Source organism: Oncorhynchus mykiss, chromosome 6 (assembly GCF_013265735.2).
Source record: "Oncorhynchus mykiss isolate Arlee chromosome 6, USDA_OmykA_1.1, whole genome shotgun sequence".
NCBI lineage: Eukaryota > Metazoa > Chordata > Actinopteri > Salmoniformes > Salmonidae > Oncorhynchus > Oncorhynchus mykiss.
The window spans coordinates 31,995,140-32,014,419 of record NC_048570.1 but is presented as its reverse complement, the minus strand read 5'-3'; the positions used below and the strand labels follow the sequence as shown (position 1 = coordinate 32,014,419).

The 19,280-nt window shown below is 45.8% G+C and overlaps 2 protein-coding genes across 3 annotated transcripts; both read right to left on the bottom strand.

The window, feature by feature from the left end:
* Positions 1–1,385: 1,385 nt before the first annotated feature.
* LOC110525771 (transitional endoplasmic reticulum ATPase) lies at positions 1,386–11,304 on the bottom strand. Its single transcript, XM_036979905.1, has 17 exons — positions 11,122–11,304; positions 10,009–10,120; positions 9,660–9,832; positions 6,429–6,571; positions 6,200–6,330; positions 5,843–5,974; positions 5,349–5,451; positions 5,074–5,207; positions 4,703–4,838; positions 4,489–4,601; positions 3,529–3,693; positions 3,276–3,398; positions 2,973–3,185; positions 2,527–2,835; positions 2,239–2,394; positions 1,981–2,135; positions 1,386–1,892 (listed from the first exon to the last, which is right to left on the bottom strand). The coding sequence occupies exons 1-17, from the start codon at positions 11,136–11,138 to the stop codon at positions 1,787–1,789; spliced, it is 2,421 nt and encodes an 806-aa protein (XP_036835800.1). The 5' UTR covers positions 11,139–11,304; the 3' UTR covers positions 1,386–1,786.
* Positions 11,305–11,760: 456 nt separating this feature from the next.
* On the bottom strand, positions 11,761–18,853 carry fancg (FA complementation group G). 2 transcript variants are annotated; one of them, XM_036979906.1, is made up of 13 exons: positions 18,633–18,853; positions 15,809–15,908; positions 15,527–15,652; positions 15,252–15,427; positions 14,940–15,075; positions 14,714–14,844; positions 14,487–14,633; positions 14,249–14,406; positions 13,731–14,117; positions 12,963–13,003; positions 12,714–12,857; positions 12,512–12,626; positions 11,761–12,352 (listed from the first exon to the last, which is right to left on the bottom strand). In XM_036979906.1, exons 1-13 carry the CDS (start codon positions 18,705–18,707, stop codon positions 12,250–12,252), a joined length of 1,839 nt encoding a protein of 612 aa, XP_036835801.1. In that variant the 5' UTR covers positions 18,708–18,853; the 3' UTR covers positions 11,761–12,249. The 2 variants fall into 2 exon arrangements, with proteins under 2 accessions (XP_036835801.1, XP_036835802.1); XM_036979907.1 differs by lacking the exons at positions 15,527–15,652; positions 15,809–15,908 and having other exon boundaries at positions 18,633–18,846.
* Between the last annotated feature and the right edge of the window lie 427 nt (positions 18,854–19,280).

The window sequence follows — 19,280 nt, the reverse complement described above, 5'->3', positions numbered from 1 at the left end:
CTCTATAGGACTCGGAGAATGACCCAGATGACCTGGAGTGAGTTGCAAGTCACCATGACTAAGTCTGAATGCGGTGTTACTGATTATCACTCATGTCGGAATTCATTAACTCAGCACAGGGGTCTCACGTGTGACAAATACTTATATCATCCGAGACAGGGATAGGATACCCCATATACATAGTTAAAATGGCCAAATCCACCACTTTTCTCCATCTCGCTTTCAAACAGCTCTGAACCCATCATAATTTAACTAGATTAATTTCACTTCTGTAGCTAAATAGCTGATCCAACTATATGACAGTCACAGGCTGGCTTGAACACATGTCTAAATAGTATCATCCTATATTACATTGTCACGTGAGAGAATTTTAAAGCATAGTCCAATACCCAAAGCAGGTTGAGTGGTCTGAGGTCATGCTGCTGAAATCAGAATTACCCCCCTGCTACTTGTTTCAGCTTCAGTTTAAAATTGCATTTGTTCCAATAGATTGCTATGGTCTACACCCTTTCAACGCTGCTCTGAACCACATTGCGTGCAAATAGTGATGAATGAATTAAGACAATAGTGCAGCTTAGTGGAGAGAGTAAAGGTTCCCTGTAATGTGAGAAGTTACATCCGTGTAGAAATGACATGCTAGAGTAAGAAACCATAAGGAGTGATAGTTCTGTCTGTCAGCCAGTCTGTAATGCTCAGGAGTCACACTGGTTTAAGACCAAGTCTGGCTGGATCTGTAACCCAAATTGTTGGTAAATAGCCAAAACAGACCGTACGCATCTAGAGGAACAGGCCCCGAAACAGCCCACCTGCAAATAACCCATTTTTACTCGTAGACAGAACACTCAGGCTCATTAAATACATTTGAATATAAACAATCAACATGTGTCAAAGTTTAAATTGCAGTTTATATGCACCCTGGGATGAGCTGGTCAGGTAAGTGGGACACCGTGTGGTTAGATAAGGGATTGCAGACATTGAAACAATTGCCACCATTTTGGATATAAACGTTGAGAGCTCATACATTCAACTTTATCCATTGTAATTTAATTTAATTTACAGGTGTTTAACGCAAGGTTGCCATGGTGGTACGGTGACCAGGTTTGGAAGGACACTAGGGTTAACACTCCTACTCAACAAGCTTGTTATAACAAACCCTGAAGACCTAAGGGCTCAGGTTAGCGACTAGAGCAAATAGAGGCTTTTTAGCACAATGGTATAACACGTCCTAAAGCATGCAATGTCCTGGGTTCAATACCCAGTCCCACAATAGGTCAGACCTCTGACATCCCATCTAAAGGAATGAGAAACTGGTTAGACAACTTTGTTATGGTGAACCTGGTGTCAAACAAGGAATTGGAACAGACGGACATTAATTACGTCAAACATTGTCATTTCGTGAGATTTTATTTTCAACATTTTCAAACTTGTCATACATTATCTGCTACTACTCATAAAAAAATTAAGTCATTAGCTATTCTTTAATCCCCTTTTATAGTCTCGCATAGAATCCCACAACTAAAACCAGTCACATGGGATTGTAATAAACTCAGAATGGGGCCACTCAAGCCCCCCCCCACCCCCACCAACCAATCACCTCTATCCACTGCCCCCCTTCCAGATCAAACCAGGCAGCTACATGTTGTTTTCTCCACCAGAGAGGAATCATACAAAAAGAAACACATGAAAGAAGCACATAGTCCTAAAAATGGTCAATTGGGTTTGAGTGTTTGTACAGGTATGATAACAGAAATGGCCACCATGTGGCACCATCCATCCAGCCGTCCATCTATCCGTACAGGTCATCATCATTATCCTCGTTAAACACTGGCCCCCCACCAGTGCCCCCAGTACCCTGGCTGGGACCGCTGCCCCCTGCAGCATTGGAGGGGAACCTGGGAGAGAGAAAATATTCACCATTACATAAAAAACATAAAAATTAAACACCACCCACCCGCCCCGCAGTCACAGTCACACCCGTACCTGAAGCTGCCAAATCCTCGGCTCTGCTGCAGTGTCTGGGCAAACATCTCATATTTGCGGATGTCATTGTCACTGACGGAACGGCGGGCGAATCGCATGGCCTCCTCAAAGTGGTCCTTCCTGATCTCAGGTACAGGGTCGTCTTCTTCCACCTCCTGGAGACGAGGAGAAAGGTTAATTGAAAAAGAGAAAAGTAGACATGGGGAGAGAAACATTAAGTGAGCGAGTGAGGTGTGAGTGAGTGAGCTGTGAGCTGACCATAGCAGAGGGGTTGGTCTGCCTCTCCCTCTCTCGGCGAATCTCGTTCTCAATGCACTCTCTGATAGCCAGCTTACAGGCCCGCTGGCAGATCTCTGTAAGGTCAGCACCTGAGAACCCATTGGTCATCTTAGCCAGGAAGTCCAGATCAACATCCTACAGGAAAGACGGAAGAGACCAGGTTTAACCAATCATTTAAGGTTATATAACGGCATCATCAGCCCTTGCTACATTGGCATGATGACAGGCGTAGGAGGATGGACTGTTGGGGAACTGTGTTTGTTTTACCTTGCTAATGGGGCTCTTCCGGAGGTTAGCCTTGAGAATATTGATCCTGCTCTTCTCATCAGGCAAAGGGATGTATATGAGCTGGTCCAGACGGCCAGGTCGGAGGATGGCAGGGTCGATGATGTCAGGGCGATTGGTGGCTCCAATGATGAAGACGTTCTTCTTGCTGGACATGCCGTCCATCTCAGTCAGGATCTGGTTGATGACACGGTCGGCCGCACCGCCACCGTCTCCCACATTACCTCCACGGGCCTTCGCTATGGAGTCCAGCTCGTCAAAGAACAACACACATGGGGCTGCCTGGCGAGCCTGCAAACAGAGAAACAGGAGATTGAACCGCAGGGTTCAACGCTAACACCCCAGTTTTTCTCTATGATGATTTAGAATCTACTATAGTGCACCAATACAAAATGTTCACTTATTGTTGGAGAGTCACTATGTCATACCTTGTCAAAGATCTCCCTGACATTAGCCTCTGACTCTCCAAACCACATGGTGAGAAGCTCAGGTCCTTTAATGGAGATGAAGTTGGCCTGGCACTCATTGGCAATGGCCTTGGCCAGCAGGGTCTTACCGCAACCCGGAGGCCCGTAGAACAACACTCCCTTTGAAGGAGTCATACCGAACTTCAGGAACTTATCTGGGTGCTCCACTGGGTACTACAGGGAAGAGAGGTAATTAGGTATGATAATGTGTAATTAGGTATGATAATGTGTAATGTTAAACTGTGTGCTCTGCGCACGCCTTACCTGCACCAGCTCCTGCAGCTCCCGCTTAACGTCTTCCAGTCCTCCGATGTCCCCCCAGGTGATGTTAGGAACCTCCACCACCGTCTCCCTCAGAGCTGATGGGTTACTCTGGCTTAGAGCCCACTGAAAGAAAAACCCACGTTTAATATATAAAAACACATAACAGGTAGTATAGTATAGTTATTATATGCAGGATTGTGATATTGTGTGTAGTCCACCCTACGTAGTTTACAGTTGGTAGAGTGTTTCTTACCCTAAAGTCGTCCATGGTAACTGCAAGGGAGTTCATGACCTCCGCATCGATGGTCTCGTCCTCCAGGTCGATGAGGTCCATCTTCTTCCTGATGGCCTGGAGAGCAGCCTCTGAGCACAGGGCAGCCAGATCAGCACCCACGTGGCCGTGGGTCTCATTAGCCACCTACACAAAGAAAGACAGAGGGAGTTAACACATGCAGGAGCCCCTCAGAACACAATGCTGACAGGTACATGGACTTGGCAAATGCAGGGCTGGGCAGTAAAATACAGGTATTCATTCACAGACCGGATTGGATTTTTACTTTATCTAACACAAAAATTACATTACATTAAAGTTGTTCAGTAATGTTTAGACAATTATGGTAATCATAAATTTTTAAAAATCGCCAGTAAGAAACTGCTAAATGCTGAGAACTGCTAGCCAACTTTCTAGCTTGCCAAACAGATCCCCAGAAATCGTCCGACTAGCCCTAGTGGCAAAAATAAGAAAGTATTTATAAGACAAAAGAAATGACAATGATAAATTAGTGCATGAAATAAACTATGAAAATGCTGTAATTTATCAATAATGCAAATGGACAGCCATTGGTCGAGTATCATATGCAAAGTTGTACAAACCGGAATACTGTCAGTTTGGCCTCTATTTGGTTGAACGGTATAAAGCAATCAGAAAAGGAGAAAACCCATTAAAACTACTTAGAATTAAGTTGTTGCCATGAACTACACAAACATTTTCTAACGATTATTCAGAAACATCAAATACCATCAGAAATGAGAGAAATACAGTGGTATGATATTTGGCCCATATCACCCAGCCCTAGGCAAATGTGTCAGACACTTCAATACAGACACACACCAAGGATACATCCCAAATGGCACCCTATCCCCAAATAGTGCTCTACTTTTGACCAGGGCTGTAGGGAATAGAGTGCCTTTGAGACAAAGAGTCATCACACACCTGCTCAAGGTCAACATCGTCATTCAGTTTCATGTTCTTGGTGTGGATCTGCAGGATCTCCAGTCTGCCTGTAGCATCAGGGATACCAATGTCCACCTCCTTGTCAAAACGCCCTGGACACACACACACGTTTTAGCATTGGGAAAACCAATACACAACACCTGCACAATAAAACAATAACACCCTGTATCCAACAGATAGTGTGTATACGTACCAAATCTTCTAAGTGCAGCATCTATGCTGTTTGGTCTGTTGGTGGCTGCCATGACAATGACATGAGCTCTCTGCTTCAGCCCGTCCATCAGGGTCAGCAGCTGAGACACGATACGCCTCTCCACTTCTCCATGAGTCTACAACCACAGTTAACATAACAGCATGAAATGTCTCTCCATCTAACAGTTGGTCTACAGAAAATTTCAGACCACCATTTATTTATAGCTGCTACACTTTATTATAGTGTCATTGTTGGGTGACCTATTATTGTCCTTTAAAAAGGGGATTTCAGGTTTTAGTATTCCATTTTGATTAACCTCTTCTGCACATCAACCGATATACACCGTTAATACCCATTCCCCCTCTCCACACCTTCTCTCTCTTGGGAGCGATAGCGTCCAGTTCATCAATGAAGATGATGGCAGGAGAGTTCTTCTCAGCCTCCTCAAAGGCCTTCCTCAGGTTGCTCTCACTCTCCCCAGCCAGCTTACTCATAATCTCAGGACCTACGCACACACGGACCGGCACACAGACCGATAAAGGTCATACAGGGCAAAATCAAAACAGCTACCACAAAATGACAAAAGAATAGTGATATCGTGGAAAGTGATCCTCTACCAGGGACAGGGTAAGGTTTAGTATCTGACCGTTGATGAGGAAGAAGAAGGCTCCGGTCTCGTTAGCAACAGCTCTGGCAATCAGGGTCTTTCCAGTACCGGGAGGTCCGTATAGCAGGATACCACGGGGGGGCTGGAGGAGAGTGGAGGTACATGTCAATCTCCTTAGTGTTGTTGACAGGGGACATTAGAACAAGTTTCCAATACAACTAAATGTTTCCTATGCTTAAGCCACCTGAAATCATTGACTTTAAAAGTCAAAAAATCATGCGTTTAAATTCTAATCAAGAAAGTGTGTAGAGGCTGACAGAAGGCATAGAACCTTCAAACTAAATTCTGGACCTCAAAGCCAGATCCAGTGCTTTAATTCATTTTCCCCCTCTAATCAGAGACGGATTTAGACTTGGGACACCAGGTGCGTGGAATTAATTATCGGGTAGAACCGACAACCAGCAGGCTCCAGACCTCATAGGGTAAGAGTTGAATACACCTGGCCTAGAAGATAGGAGTTCTGTGTGTTTTACCTTGACTCCTATAGCCTTGAACAGTGCAGGGTGTCTGAGAGGCAGCTCAACCATCTCCTTGATCTGAGCTAGCTGCTTCCTCACTCCTCCGATATCATCATAGCCCACCTCATTCAGGGACTCCTCCTCATCCTACACACACAGGAAACACACAAGTCAGTCTGAGGGTAGGTTTGCTCACCATTTGCCAGGTATTGGCAGGGACTTCAGGATACATAGGACCCAAGTCAATATAGATATCACCCCCCCCCCCCCCCCGTTGCTGTGGACTTCAGGAAAGCATGCGCAACACCTACATTTCCATAGGCTAAATGAAGAGTGCTCTGCCCACAAGCGACGGGGAAGGTTGTGACCCACCTCTCTCCTGATAGGCTCTCCCTCGCAGTGGATGACTGTATCTGGGGCGACGATGCAGTAGGGGTTGGGGTCGGTCTCTACCACCTTGAACTCCACCGCACGCATACCCCCACGAACCAGGAAGATATCACCTACACACAATGACATCACATAATTAATTACAGAACAAACTATATTGTTCAGTCTTACTTTGGAAACAAAATGAATGGTAACAGGTGTGTGTACTGACCCTTGCGGATGGGCCTGTAGGCCTCTAGGAAATAGGGTTTGAGATAGACCTCAAACAGGTTGCCAGTGATCCCTTCGACTGTGTCATCAATAGGCAGAACATGAATCCTCTTCCCATACTTTACATCAGGACACGGCTGGATACTGTAGAAGGAGAAACGTCACTAATCTCAATTTGCTTTGGTAATTTTTATATAAATCAAATCGTATAGGTCACATACACAAGATTGGCAGATATTATTGCGAGTGTAGCGAAATGCTTATGCTTCTAGATCCGACAGTGCAGCAGTATCTAACAATTCCACAACTAAACCTGATACAATCTAGTAAAGGAATGAGAATATATAAGTATAACATATGGATGAGCAGCGACAGAGCAGCTAAGACCCAATAGATTGTGAAGGATACAGTATGTTCACATATCTCGTATGTGTATATACTTTAAAAGTGGCATTATTAAAGTGACTAGTGTTCCATTTATTAAAGTGGCCGATGATATCTGTGCTAGTGGTGACCGTTTCAGAGTCTGATGGCCTTGAGATTGAAAAACAGTTCCACTCTCTGTCCCAGCTCTGATGCACCTGTACTGACTGCCTTCTGGATGGAAGCAGGGTAAATAGGTAGTGACTCGGGTGATTATTGTCCTTGATGATCTTTTTGCCTTCCTGTGACATCAGGTGTTGTAGTTGTCCTGAAGGGCAGATCGTATGTGTTGTGCAGAATGCACCACCCTCTGGAAAGCCCTGCGGTTGAGGGCGGTGCAGTTGGCATACCAGGCAGTGATACAGCCCAACAGGATGCTCTCCATTGTGTACCTGTAAAAGTTTGAGGGTTTTCGGTGCCAACCCATATTTTTTCCCACCCTCCTGAGGTTGAAGAGGCGTTGTTGCGCCTTCACCACACTGTCAGTGTGTGTGTGTGTGGACCGTTTCAGTCAGTTTGTCAGTGTACACCGAGGAACTTAAGACTGTCCACCTTCAATGCTGTCCCGTCGATGTGGATAGTGGGGTACTCCCTCTGCTGTTTCCTGAAATCCACATTCTGTTTTGCTGACATTGACTGAGGTTATTTTCCTGACACCACACCAAGGGCCCTCACCTCCTCCCTGTAGGCTGTCTCGTCATTGTTGGTAATCAAGCCTAACACCCTGGTGTCGTCTGCAAACTTGATTGAGTTGGAGGCGTGCATGGCCACACAGTTGTGGGTGAACAGGGAGAACAGGAGAGAGCTGAGAACAAATCCTTATGGGGCCCCAGTGTTGAGAATCAGCGGAGAGAAGACGTTGTTTCCTACCTTGACCACCTGGGGGCAGCCCGTCATGAAGTCCAGGACCAAGTTGGCCAGAGCAGGGGGTACTATGGTGTTGAATGCTGAGCTGTAGGCAATGAACAGCATTCTTACATAGGTGTTCCTCTTGTCCAGATGGGATAGGGCAGTGTGCAGGCGATTGCATCGTCTGTGGACCTATTGGGGCACTAAGCAAACTGGAGTGGGTCTAGGGTGACAGGTAGGGTGGCAGTGATATGATCCTTGACTAGTCTCTCAAAGCAGTTCATGATGACAGAAGTGAGCGCTACGGGGCCAAAGTTATTTAGTTCAGTTACCTTGGCTTTCTTGGGAACAGGAACAATGGTGGCCATCTTGAAGCATGTGGAGACAGCAGACTGGGATCGGGATTGATTATGTCCGTAAACACACCAGCCAGTCTGCGCATGCTCTGAGGACGTGACTAGGGATGCCGTCTGGGCAGGCAGCCTTGCGAGGGTTAACACGGTTAAATGTTTTACTCACCGCGCAAAGAAGTTGTTTAATTTATCTGGGAGCAAGACGTCGATGTCCGTGACACGGCTGGTTTTCTTTTTGTCATCTTTGATTGTCTGTAGACCCTGCCACACAAGTCTCGTGTTTGAGCAGTTGAATTGCTCATTTGATTGCCTTACGGAGGGAATAATTACACTGTATTCGGTCATGTTTCCAGTCGCCATGCTTAAATGCTACATGCTTTCAGTTTTGCGCAAATGCTGCAAAAGTTTCTGGTTAGGGAAGGTTTTAATAGTCACAGTGGGTACAACGTCTTCTATACACTTCCTTATAGCGTATACGTCAATGTTATTGTCTGAAGCTACCCGGAACATATCCCAGTTCACGTGATTGAAGCAATCTTGGAGTGTGGAATCCGATTGGTCAGACCAGCATTGGATAGAAATAAGCACGGGCGCTTCCTGTTTTAGTTTATGCCTATAGGAAGGGAGTTACAAGATGGAGTAATGGTCAGATTTTCCAAAAGGAGAGCAGGGGAGGGCCTTGTATGCATCGCGGAAGTTAGAGTTGCAGTGGTCGAGTGTGTTTCTTGTGTACTGCAATCGATGTACTGATAGAATTTAGGTAGCCTTGTTCTCAGATTAGCTTTGTTCTAATCCCCAGCTACAGTAAATGTAGCTTCAGGATATATGGTTTCCAGTTTGCATAAAGTCCAGTGAAGTTCCTTGATGGCCGTCTTGGTATCCGCTTGGGGGGGGGGGGGGCGGATATACACGGCTGTGACGATAACCGAGGAGAGTTCTCTTGGGAGATAATACGGTCGGCATTTGATTGTGAGGAATTCTAGGTCAGGTCAACAAAAGGACTTAACTCTTCTATGTTGTTACAATTACACCATGAGTCGTTAATCATGATACATACACCCCCACCCTTTGTTTGATGCACTGAAAATCCCGTTGGCTGTATGGACTCCGACAGCATGTCCCCAGCTAGCCATGTCTCCGTGAAACAGTATGTTACCATCCCAGATCCCTCTTTGGAAAGCAACTCTTGCCCTATTTTCGTCGACTTTGTTAACTAGGGACTGGACATTAGCGAGTAATATACTCGGAAGCTATGGGTGGTGTGCATGTATCCGAAGCCTCACTGGAAGAACACTCAGGCACCATCTCCTCCGATGGCGATGTTTTGGTAACCCTCTAATCAGTTCAAATGCCCTGGGAGGTGCAGACACCTTTGTGTCTGCATTTGCTTTGGGAAAGTCGTATTCCTGGTCGAAGTGCTGGTAAGTTGACATCTCTGATATCCAATAGTTATTCCCGTCTGTATGTAATAACACTTAAGGTTGTTTTCTGGGCAATCAAGTTAAGAAATACAAACAAATATAAATACTGAAGTTTCCTAAGGACTTGAAGCGAAGCCTCCATCTCTATCAGCGCCATCCAGTTAATATACAGTTGTGTGTGCGTACCTGATGACATCCCCCAGACGGACACGGAGATTGTTGCGGACCACACGGTTCATGCGGACCTTCTCATCAGAGCAGGTGTCGTCAGACAGGACAATACACACAGACTCCCTGCGCTTCTTCCCCTTCATCAGCACTGTGTCGCCACGGAACAGCTGCAGCTCATCCATCTTTGCCTAAAAACAGAGCACGGATGACATTAATTTCACTAAGTGTACTAAATACGTAGACCACAAAACAAGATATTTTCCACACAAGCAGCAGTATCAAAATAACACATAATAAAATAATCACATTCTGGGATTCTAAACGTGAACACAAATCCACCCAATGACCTGTATTTTAGGCCTACCTGAGAGAGAGAGACCACACTGTTGTCCTCATTTATGGATTCATCGACAATCAATCTGTTTGGTCTGGTCTTCTGCTTCAGAATCGCAGTGGAAAGGTCATCATTTTTGGATCTAGTTCAAACAGAAACAAAAGCGACAAATTAAAACTCAAAGCTGACCGTCAGATAATTCGCAGTTGTTCCTCCATAAACATTTAGTCCTTGTCTTATTCAGATTATTTAGAAACGTAATTTTCGTAGTCAGCTAGTCAACTATGCTAATGTTAGGTAGCTCGGCATAAATACTGTTAATTCATCGCCAGCTAGCAAATTTTGGCTAACTAGCTACCGTTAGCTCAGTAGCAGTGAGCAGATGACACAGCAAAAGGACAACTTTTGGGATCCCGAGCTGGCAAGCTACGGCTATTTAAACCAGCTAAAACATTGATGTAGCTAACGTTAGCTAGTTCGGTATATAAACATTATTGCATTAGCTAGATATCTAGTTTACATTTTCGCAATATGCCATACTCCTAAACCATCATAACACTAACCGTTTATTAGTTAGCTAGGCTGGTAACGTTAGGCTAGTATGTTAGCTAAGCCAGTGACAAGGCCGACATTTTCACCTAGCTTTGAGTTAGCTAGCCACTTACGTTACCTAACGTTACGTAGCTAGCGAGTTGGCTAACTAGTAACGTTTAACGAATTGAGTTCTCAGTAACTTAGACATTTCCTGACTCTAATTTATCATCATGGTCGTTGGATGAGCTTGTCAAGCCCGGAGGCCAGCGTGTCACAGGCTAGTTAGCTTACATAGTTAGTAAAATGTGCCGGTAGGCCCGGCCAACTTAGCTTGACACAGCGTAACTTAGCTAGCTAACGTTAACTGCCTACCTACAAACGTTTGTCAAACTGGTCCCAATTACACTTTACATTAACTCATACATTAGTTAGCTAGCCAAGTTAATTCGTAACGTTAGTAGGGCATGACATATACGCTAACTAGCTAGCTAACCTTAGCTGAGGTATAATACTCGAGTTTAGTAACACGCTTGTGAAAATATACTTTTCTAGATGTGTTGGCTGTTTAGCTGACAGTAGTAAAGCAACTGGTAACACATTTCTACTTACTCTCCTCCCGAGGCCATGGTACTACTGAAATAGTATGTATAAATAAAAAGTAGCTCGCTATTTGTGAAGCGTCACTGGCAAAGTAACTTCACACCGATCTCTTCAGGTCCAATCGCTACTGTTATGGACTAGAGCTCTCAAATTGGTGCATAACGAGACACTACATTCGAGAACCCAATCACATAGGCCGTTTTAACATTTTCTAAAACGTTGTGAAATTGTTGACCAATTGGATTCACAGACAGTTAGTGGGCGACATCCATGTGCTCAGACCCATTGGCTAATGCGCCTGTCATTAAACTGCTATGTTCCAATCAGAGTGCACCGCGTTGAGGTTATGGCGACAAGTTAGATGCACTCGATTTATTGAAACCGAATTAGTGGCATTATCGGTCTATTCTCTGGTCCATATCTCGACTCTGCCTCGGTTTGCTGGGGCGTAAAATAAGTGCAATCCCCCATATCACGCTGACTGTATATAATCACTGTGTTGCTTTATAACATTAGCTCTCTTGATCTAACCTTATAGCACAAGTTAATCCTAATAGCAAAACAGAGAGACAGTTGTTTTTACCAGTAACAGGAGCTTGCTAAATCTCCCACACTGAACATTCATTAAAACAATAACTGACACAGAAGAGATAAACCACACTCTTTATGGTGCTGAGTAAATAAACAATAATTTCAAACAAAAATATTACATATTTACAGAAATAAGGCAACACCGTATCATATTTGTCATATCACTATAATGTACTACTGACACATTTTTACATAAGTCACTCAGACAGAGCACTGTGGCATTCCCAAAGAGTTGCCTGTCCTATTCCTTCTGTATGCGGAACAGGACAGGCAACTGCCTCGCCAGGCAGTGTGGCTACAGCTCACAGTGGCACAGTTGGTCTACAGAGTTCTAGTCTTGAGTGGCCATCCTCCAAAATCTTGGCTGGGCTTCAGAGGTTAACAGAGTTCCAACTCCACTTAATTGGAACTCCATTTCAGCCAGGATATGAACCTCACACTATGACGGGTGGGTAAAACCAGCTTGTCCCAGGTACAGGGCTTACTAAGCCTTATGAAGACATCCCAGAGCTTATGTGGACACGCTAGTGTTTCTGGAGACACACCCTAGCTGTGCTGAGCGTTGACGAACTCCTCCACTCTGCGTTGGAGGTCAGTGAGGTCCAGGGAGGGGCCAGTCTGGGGGTCCAGCAGGTACAGGGGAACACCTCTGGAAGGAGAGAATGCAGACAAACAGAGGGTTAGGATGTGTCTCAAAGGACACCTATAACTCTCAATTTTATACTCAAAACAATGTTTTTCTACATGTTTTTCCATTTGTATTGCGAGTAAATCCAGGTGATCATTTGTACCACTGATGTCATCTTACTCTAATGATGGAGCTGTGCTGGAGCTCTGGGTCTTCTCCCAAAAGGCTGCAGCCTCCTGTCTCCTCCCCAGCCTCCACAGCACCTCAGTCAGCCACAGCCCAGCGCTCGCACACCCTGTATGCACACCCAGGGGCTGGATTACAATCATGTATTACTTACTAGATACTAGTCTACATAAAGACAATTTAATCCTGTAGTTGCCTGGTGCAGCCTGCAGGCTGAGCTGTAGGTCTCTCAGGGATTCCCTCTTCTGGTCTCTGTGTGTGAAGCTGATTCCTCTCCCTGCCAGAGCCATCCCTTTCAGCCTCTGCAGGGTCCTAACACCTAGCTCCAGCTTCACACAGCCTGCAACACAACACCAACACACATCAAGACAACCTCCAGATACACAAATCAACAAACATACAACATCAATTGACATATGTTCAAGTGGCCAGGCTGAATACTCACCTTTCTGTTTAACAGACACCTTCATCAGCAGGTTGATGCACCTGAAACACAACACACACTCCTTCAGAACTAGAAGACACAGTTTCAGCACTCAGGTGTAAGGACTGATGCTCATCTGGTGGAGTCGGTAACCCGACCAGTCTAATGTGAACTTCTTGATGTGATGCGATGTGAGCTTCACCTGGTGCAGTGTGATGCGATATGAGACTCACCTGGCGCAGTGGGTGAAGTGTGATGCGATGAGACTTTTTTGTTGTTGTTTTTTTTGTTGTTGAATTTGACCCTTTTTCTTCCAAATTTCATAGTATCCAATTGTTTTAGTAGCTACTATCTTGTCTCATCGCTACAACTCCCGTACGGGCTCGGGAGAGACTAAGGTTGAAAGTCATGCGTCCTCCGATACACAACCCAACCAAGCCGCACTGTTTCTTAACACAGCGCGCATCCAACCCGGAAGCCAGCCGCACCAATGTGTCGGAGGAAACACCATGCACCTGGCAACTTGGTTAGCCCGGCCCACCACAGGAGTCGCTTTTGCGCGACCGGCCAAACCCTCCCTAAACCGGACGACGCTAGGCCAATTGTGCGCCGCCCCACGGACCTCCCGGTCGCGGCCGATTACGACAGAGCCTGGGCGCGAACCCAGAGTCTCTGATGGCACAGCTGGCGCTGCAGTACAGCGCCCTTAACCACTGCGCCACCCGGGAGGCCCGCGATATGAGACTCACCTGGCGCAGTGGGTGAAGTGTGATGCGATATGAGGCTCACCTGGTGTAGTGGGTGACAGCCTGCTTCCAGTCCTTGAGGTGGGAGTAACAGTGGCCCTGGAGAAGGTAGGCAGCCCCAGACCACAACACCACACCCAGCCGGTCCTGGCCTAACCCCAGCTTGTCTGGAGACCCAGGCACAGATGCCTCCATGGGCTCTTCCAGCAACAGCCTCTCTGGGAGCAGCTCCAGAGTCGTACTGATGACTTCATCACAAAGTGCCAGGCAGTCTGTAGGCCGCTGGGCTGTCAGCAGGGAGGAGCCAGCCTCCAGGTAGAGCTCAGGTAACCTGGGGAGCGAAGGGGCCTCAGAGAACCCCTGAGACAGCTGGTGATCTGACTGAAGAGCAGCTAGGAGGTCCAGGTAGTGCTCTACACCCTCTGACACACTACAACACAAAACACACAACCATAGGATAGCACACTACAAGATAAACAACAGTCGTACAAATTCAACCCTCTCAGATCTGAAGACGTTCCTAGGAGGTATGTCGACAATGTTGGCTATCTGGGAACTTGCCTTCCATGGAGCACACACTTCTGAGCCAGACTGTGTAGTACGCTGAGGGGGGAGGGGACAATAAGCAGGCTGGATAGGGATTGGCCAGGGAGCAGAGAGGCGGGACAGATGATAGGTGGGGCCACAGCAGGCTGGGTGGCAGGTGGCATCATCAGAACCTGGCACAGACACAAGACCCATCACATCTCAGTCAACTACTGCCTCAGACAGATGCCTTTAATCTGTGTGTGTCACTCACTGAGTGTAGCAGACGTAGAGCCTGGATCTCTGCTTGTGTGTTTCCCAACTGCCTGTAGACCAGGATGCTCTGGTGCAGTGCACACACACACCTCACGTCCGTCTCCAACGCCTTCCTATAACACTGCATAGCACTGTGTGGACGACCCTGCACATAAACACATCTCAGTTGTCATCACTCTCTCTCTCACCATGCGTCTGAAGGGCTTGTGAGGTGTGTGTTTTTACCGTGCGGCTGAGGCAGAGGCCTATGAGAGTGTGTATCTGGGCGAGCAGTTCTCTGGGGGCCAATGGGGAGGGGTCTCTCTGAAGAACAGTCAGGGCCTCTGAACACCGCCCCTCACACAGCAGCTCAGCACCTGCAAAGGTAAGGTCAGGTAAGGGTTAAACCTCTCTGACCTTGGACAGTTAAGTGTTAATCTAACCAGCATGGGGAGCTCTGAATGGTTCAGACCTTGAGCGATGACAGTGCAGATGAGAAGGAGGTCTTTTAGATCCCTGGGGTGCACTAGCACCGCTGGCCTGACTGCACTCCTCTCCACAGCCACCTCTACTGCCCCCAGTCCCTCAGAGAGCGATTGCAGCTCTTCCTGCAGACAGAAGGAACCAGAAAAACATGAATATTTGTGATGTCAGTGTGTAACAGTAAAGAACTATTGTTTCAAGACCTAATTTCTGATTACTTCATCATGACCTAATACACCAATCCTAGTGTTTTACACACAGAGAAATCCAATAACAGGTTGGTCACACACACACACACTACCTGCAGCTCCTGTATGTGCCCCAGTCTGCAGGTAGACAGCCAGAGAGCCCAGCTCAGACAGAGCAGATGCAGAGCACAGGAGCGCAGGGAAGGTGTGGAACCCAGGGACTTTAGAACCATACACCAGAACACTGGGGGGTTGGGAGGTGGACGATCACAACCTACAGCACCGAGAGCTGCACAAAGTATAGGGAGTGAGGTGAGAGAGATGGGGGAAGAGGGCAAAGATAGATGTGTGTGTTTCCTACCTGTGTGAGTGTGCACGTGTTTCATACCTCTCTCCAGGCTGTGTGTGAGGAGATGCTCTGCCTCAGTGAGTTGTGTCTGACTGAAGGAGAACAGACAGCAGTTATACACCACTGTCAACTCCAACTGGACATGGGCCGGCACCGCAAGTACACCTGGAGGGGAAGGAAGGTGAGGGGGCGGAAAGGGATGGAGAGGAGGTGAGGGAAGGTGGGGTGGATGGAGAGAGGAGGGGGGGGGGAGAGACTTATCTGTATAAGACTGTTTTGGGGGGTGCTAGCTTAAATTAAATGCCATCTTAGATATTGCACCTTGTATTTTCTGTAATAGTTTGTGACTCTCCACGTAGCAACACTTCAGTAGTGTCAGACCCTGTTCCCGAGTTACTGCGTCTCCTCTGTCACGATGTTGCTGAAAAGACACGTTTGTTAGGGTGTTGTCACACTTGGTCCCTTTCAGACAACTTTTGTGAACTCAGTGCTGTTCCCTTAATTTTCTGTGCAGTGTTAATGCTCCAAAGGAACTCAGACCCTTAGAAAAGAGCCCTGTAGCGAACCGAACTGAGACCATCTCCAGAAGTGGTCTGAGTTTGGTACACTTAAATTCCACGGTCCGGTTTCCTTTTTCAGGTTTGCATGTTATTATTCCCACACCACACAATAGGCTACTGCAACACGGTTTCCCCTGCCAAATCCCCTCACATTGGTGCCACCATCCATTTGGCGACAGATTTTCATGTGAACATAGACAAAATGTGCATAAAAACAATATGCGCACTTTCCTACCAGAGATGGGTTTCCATGGAATTGACTTGTTGCGGAGAAAAGGCTGTGCGTGATGCCGTAGTGCACATAAACTACCCTTCTGGTTCAATTCCAATGTATCGAATATAAAACACAAGCTAAATGATTTTCCACAAATGTTCAACTCTACTGTTTGCGTTATATAATGTATGGTATTGGCAAGTGCGCTCTAGCCAACAGCTTGCAGATACAAAGCTGGTATAGCCCACTACATTAGATTATTTTTGACAAAATAGCGATCATGTCACCAGAATAATACACTCAATATTTATTGGAAAGGAGCACCAAGCTCATCACCCTGTGAAATTGCCATAACTTATTTAATCTGTAGCCTAATAAATGAGACGGGTGAATTTGCGACCCGCAATTTGGGGCGTTCCTGCATCTTTATACTTCTATTGGTCATTTTTAAAATTAGAATATTCGGGAGGCGTGGCACTCTAGGACAATAGGTGCTGTTAATGAAAAATAAAGTTGGAGGTCAGCGATTGTTTGGTAGATAGACAAAAAAAAAAAAAAAAAAAAAAAAACTTGGTCGACCAACAATATATACATTTTTTTATGGCACACGAGAAACCTGTCTGATTCACGCTTCTCGGAGTGGACTAAAGCATTGTGGAGGCTGCGGGAATGGCTCACCAGTAGTACATTTACCGTTAATTCCCAGATACACTAATTTCTATTAAATGGGATTGGGAGTCCCATAGAGCGGCGCTCAATTGGCACAGCGTCATCCGGGTTTACCGTCATCTGGTAAACTGGCAAAAGAGTTGAGTTTTCATTCAAAGGCAAGGACAATGTGAATACAAAGAGAACAGTTTTTTTTTGTTTTACCCCAGAGTTCACTTTAAAGAGGACTATATGAGAAAACACCTTTAGACATGAAGGCTATGGAAGCAGTTACACTGAACAAAAATATAAAACGCGACATGCAACATAAAGAAATCAGTCAATTGAAATAAATGAATTAGGCCCTAATCTATGAATTTCACATGACTGGGAATACAGATATGCATCTGTTGGTCACAGATACCTTTAAAAAAAAGATTGTGGCGTGGATCTGAAAAACAGTCAGTATCTGGTGCGACATCTCCTTCGCATAGAGTTGATCAGGCTGTTGATTGTGGCCTGTGGAATGTTGTCCCACCCCTCTTCAATGGCTGTGCGAAGTTGCTGGATATTGGCAGGAATTGGAACACGCTGTCGTAAACGTAGATCCAGAGCATCCCAAACAGGCTCAATGGGTGACATCTGGTGAGTATGCAGGCCATGGAAGAACTGGGACATTTTCAGCTTCCAGGAATTGTGTATAGATCCTAGTGACACGGAGCCGTCCATTATCATGCTAAAACAAGAGGTGAAGGCAGCGGCTGAATGGCATGAAAACGGGCCTCAGGATATCTCAGGATAAAATCTAATTGTGTTTGTTGTCCATAGCTTATGCCTGCCTGCCCATATCATAACCCGGTCCTCACCGCCACCATGGGGCAATCTGTTCACAACGTTGATATCAGCAAAGACCCTGGTGAGGACGACGAGCATGCAGATGAGCTTCCCTGAGAGAGTTTCTGACAGTTTGTGCTGAAATTCTTTGGTTGTGCAAACCCAGTGTCATCAGCTGTCCAGGTGGCTGGTCTCAGACAACTCTGCTGGTGAAGAAGTCGGATGTGGAAGTCCTGGGCTGGCGTGGTTACACATGGTCTGTGGTTGTGAGGCCAGTTGGACATACTGCCGAAATCTCTAAAATTACGTTGGAGGTAGAGAAATTATCTGGCAACAGTGCTGGTGGACCTTCCTGCAATCAGCATGCCAATTGCACACTCCATTAAAACATCTATGGCATTGTGTTGTGACCAAACTGTACATTTTAAAGCTGCCTTTTATTTTTCCCCCAACACAAGGTGCACCTGTGTAATGATCATGCCGTTTAATCAGCTTCTTGATATGCCACACCTGTCAGGTGGATGGATTATCTTGGCAAAGGAGAAATGCTCACTAACAGGGATGTTAGCGCCTTTGTGCACAACATTTCTGAGACATCTTTTTGTTTCAGCTCATGAAACGAACACTTTACATGTTGCGTTCATATTTTTGTTCATTATAACGTTAATTAACTGCCAAATTCAATCGATAGAGGGCAACACTTTGTGGTCAAGAAGGGATCCATCATTTGTAGCAAGTTTAGGATAATTTACGTGACAGGTTGAGAATTAGGAAAAGGGTTAGCCTAAAATGTTATATATATATATATGAGTATACTTTTGACAAATGTTGGATCCATCTAGACATGACCCTTCTTTTGTTGGCTAGCTAGCTAGCTATAGTAGCTCACCTTCCACTTGTCTACGATAGCGTTATTTTCTTCAGTCCATCTGTCCAGCAAACATGGAGCAGATACGCGAGACATCGTTGTCACACAATCCTTTACAAGTATTTCAAAATACAACCGCTCGAGTCTCTTTGTTGTTGTTTCGAACTTTCCCTCTCTGGAGTCAAAGACAGGAAGCTATTTGTCAGCGAAGAATGTTCTGTCCAGCGTATGTCCATGTTGCTCTACCGCCGCCTACTGGACAAAGCAGGCAACACTCGATTCCATTCAAAGGGGCTTTAATGGCATGTGAAACATGTTACATTACCAAAGCAAGTGGGGAAAAAACTAAAGTGAGAATAAACTAAAACAACGTCAACAAAAAAAGTACAAGTGTACAGTAAACATTGCACTCAAACGGTATCAGCTATGTACAGTGATTTAACCATGTGCAAATAGTTGTAGTGTGAACAGTAGGGGACGATAAGTAAACAGATAATATTGGTTGTATTTCAATGATGTATGTGCTCCACTGGTTGCCCTGTTTCCATGGCAACAGGTCACAAATCTTGCTGCTGTGATTGCACATTGCAGTACTTAGCCTAACATATATGGGAGTATATCAATGTTTGACTTGTTTTCAAATTCTTTGTGGATCTGTGGGAAATATGA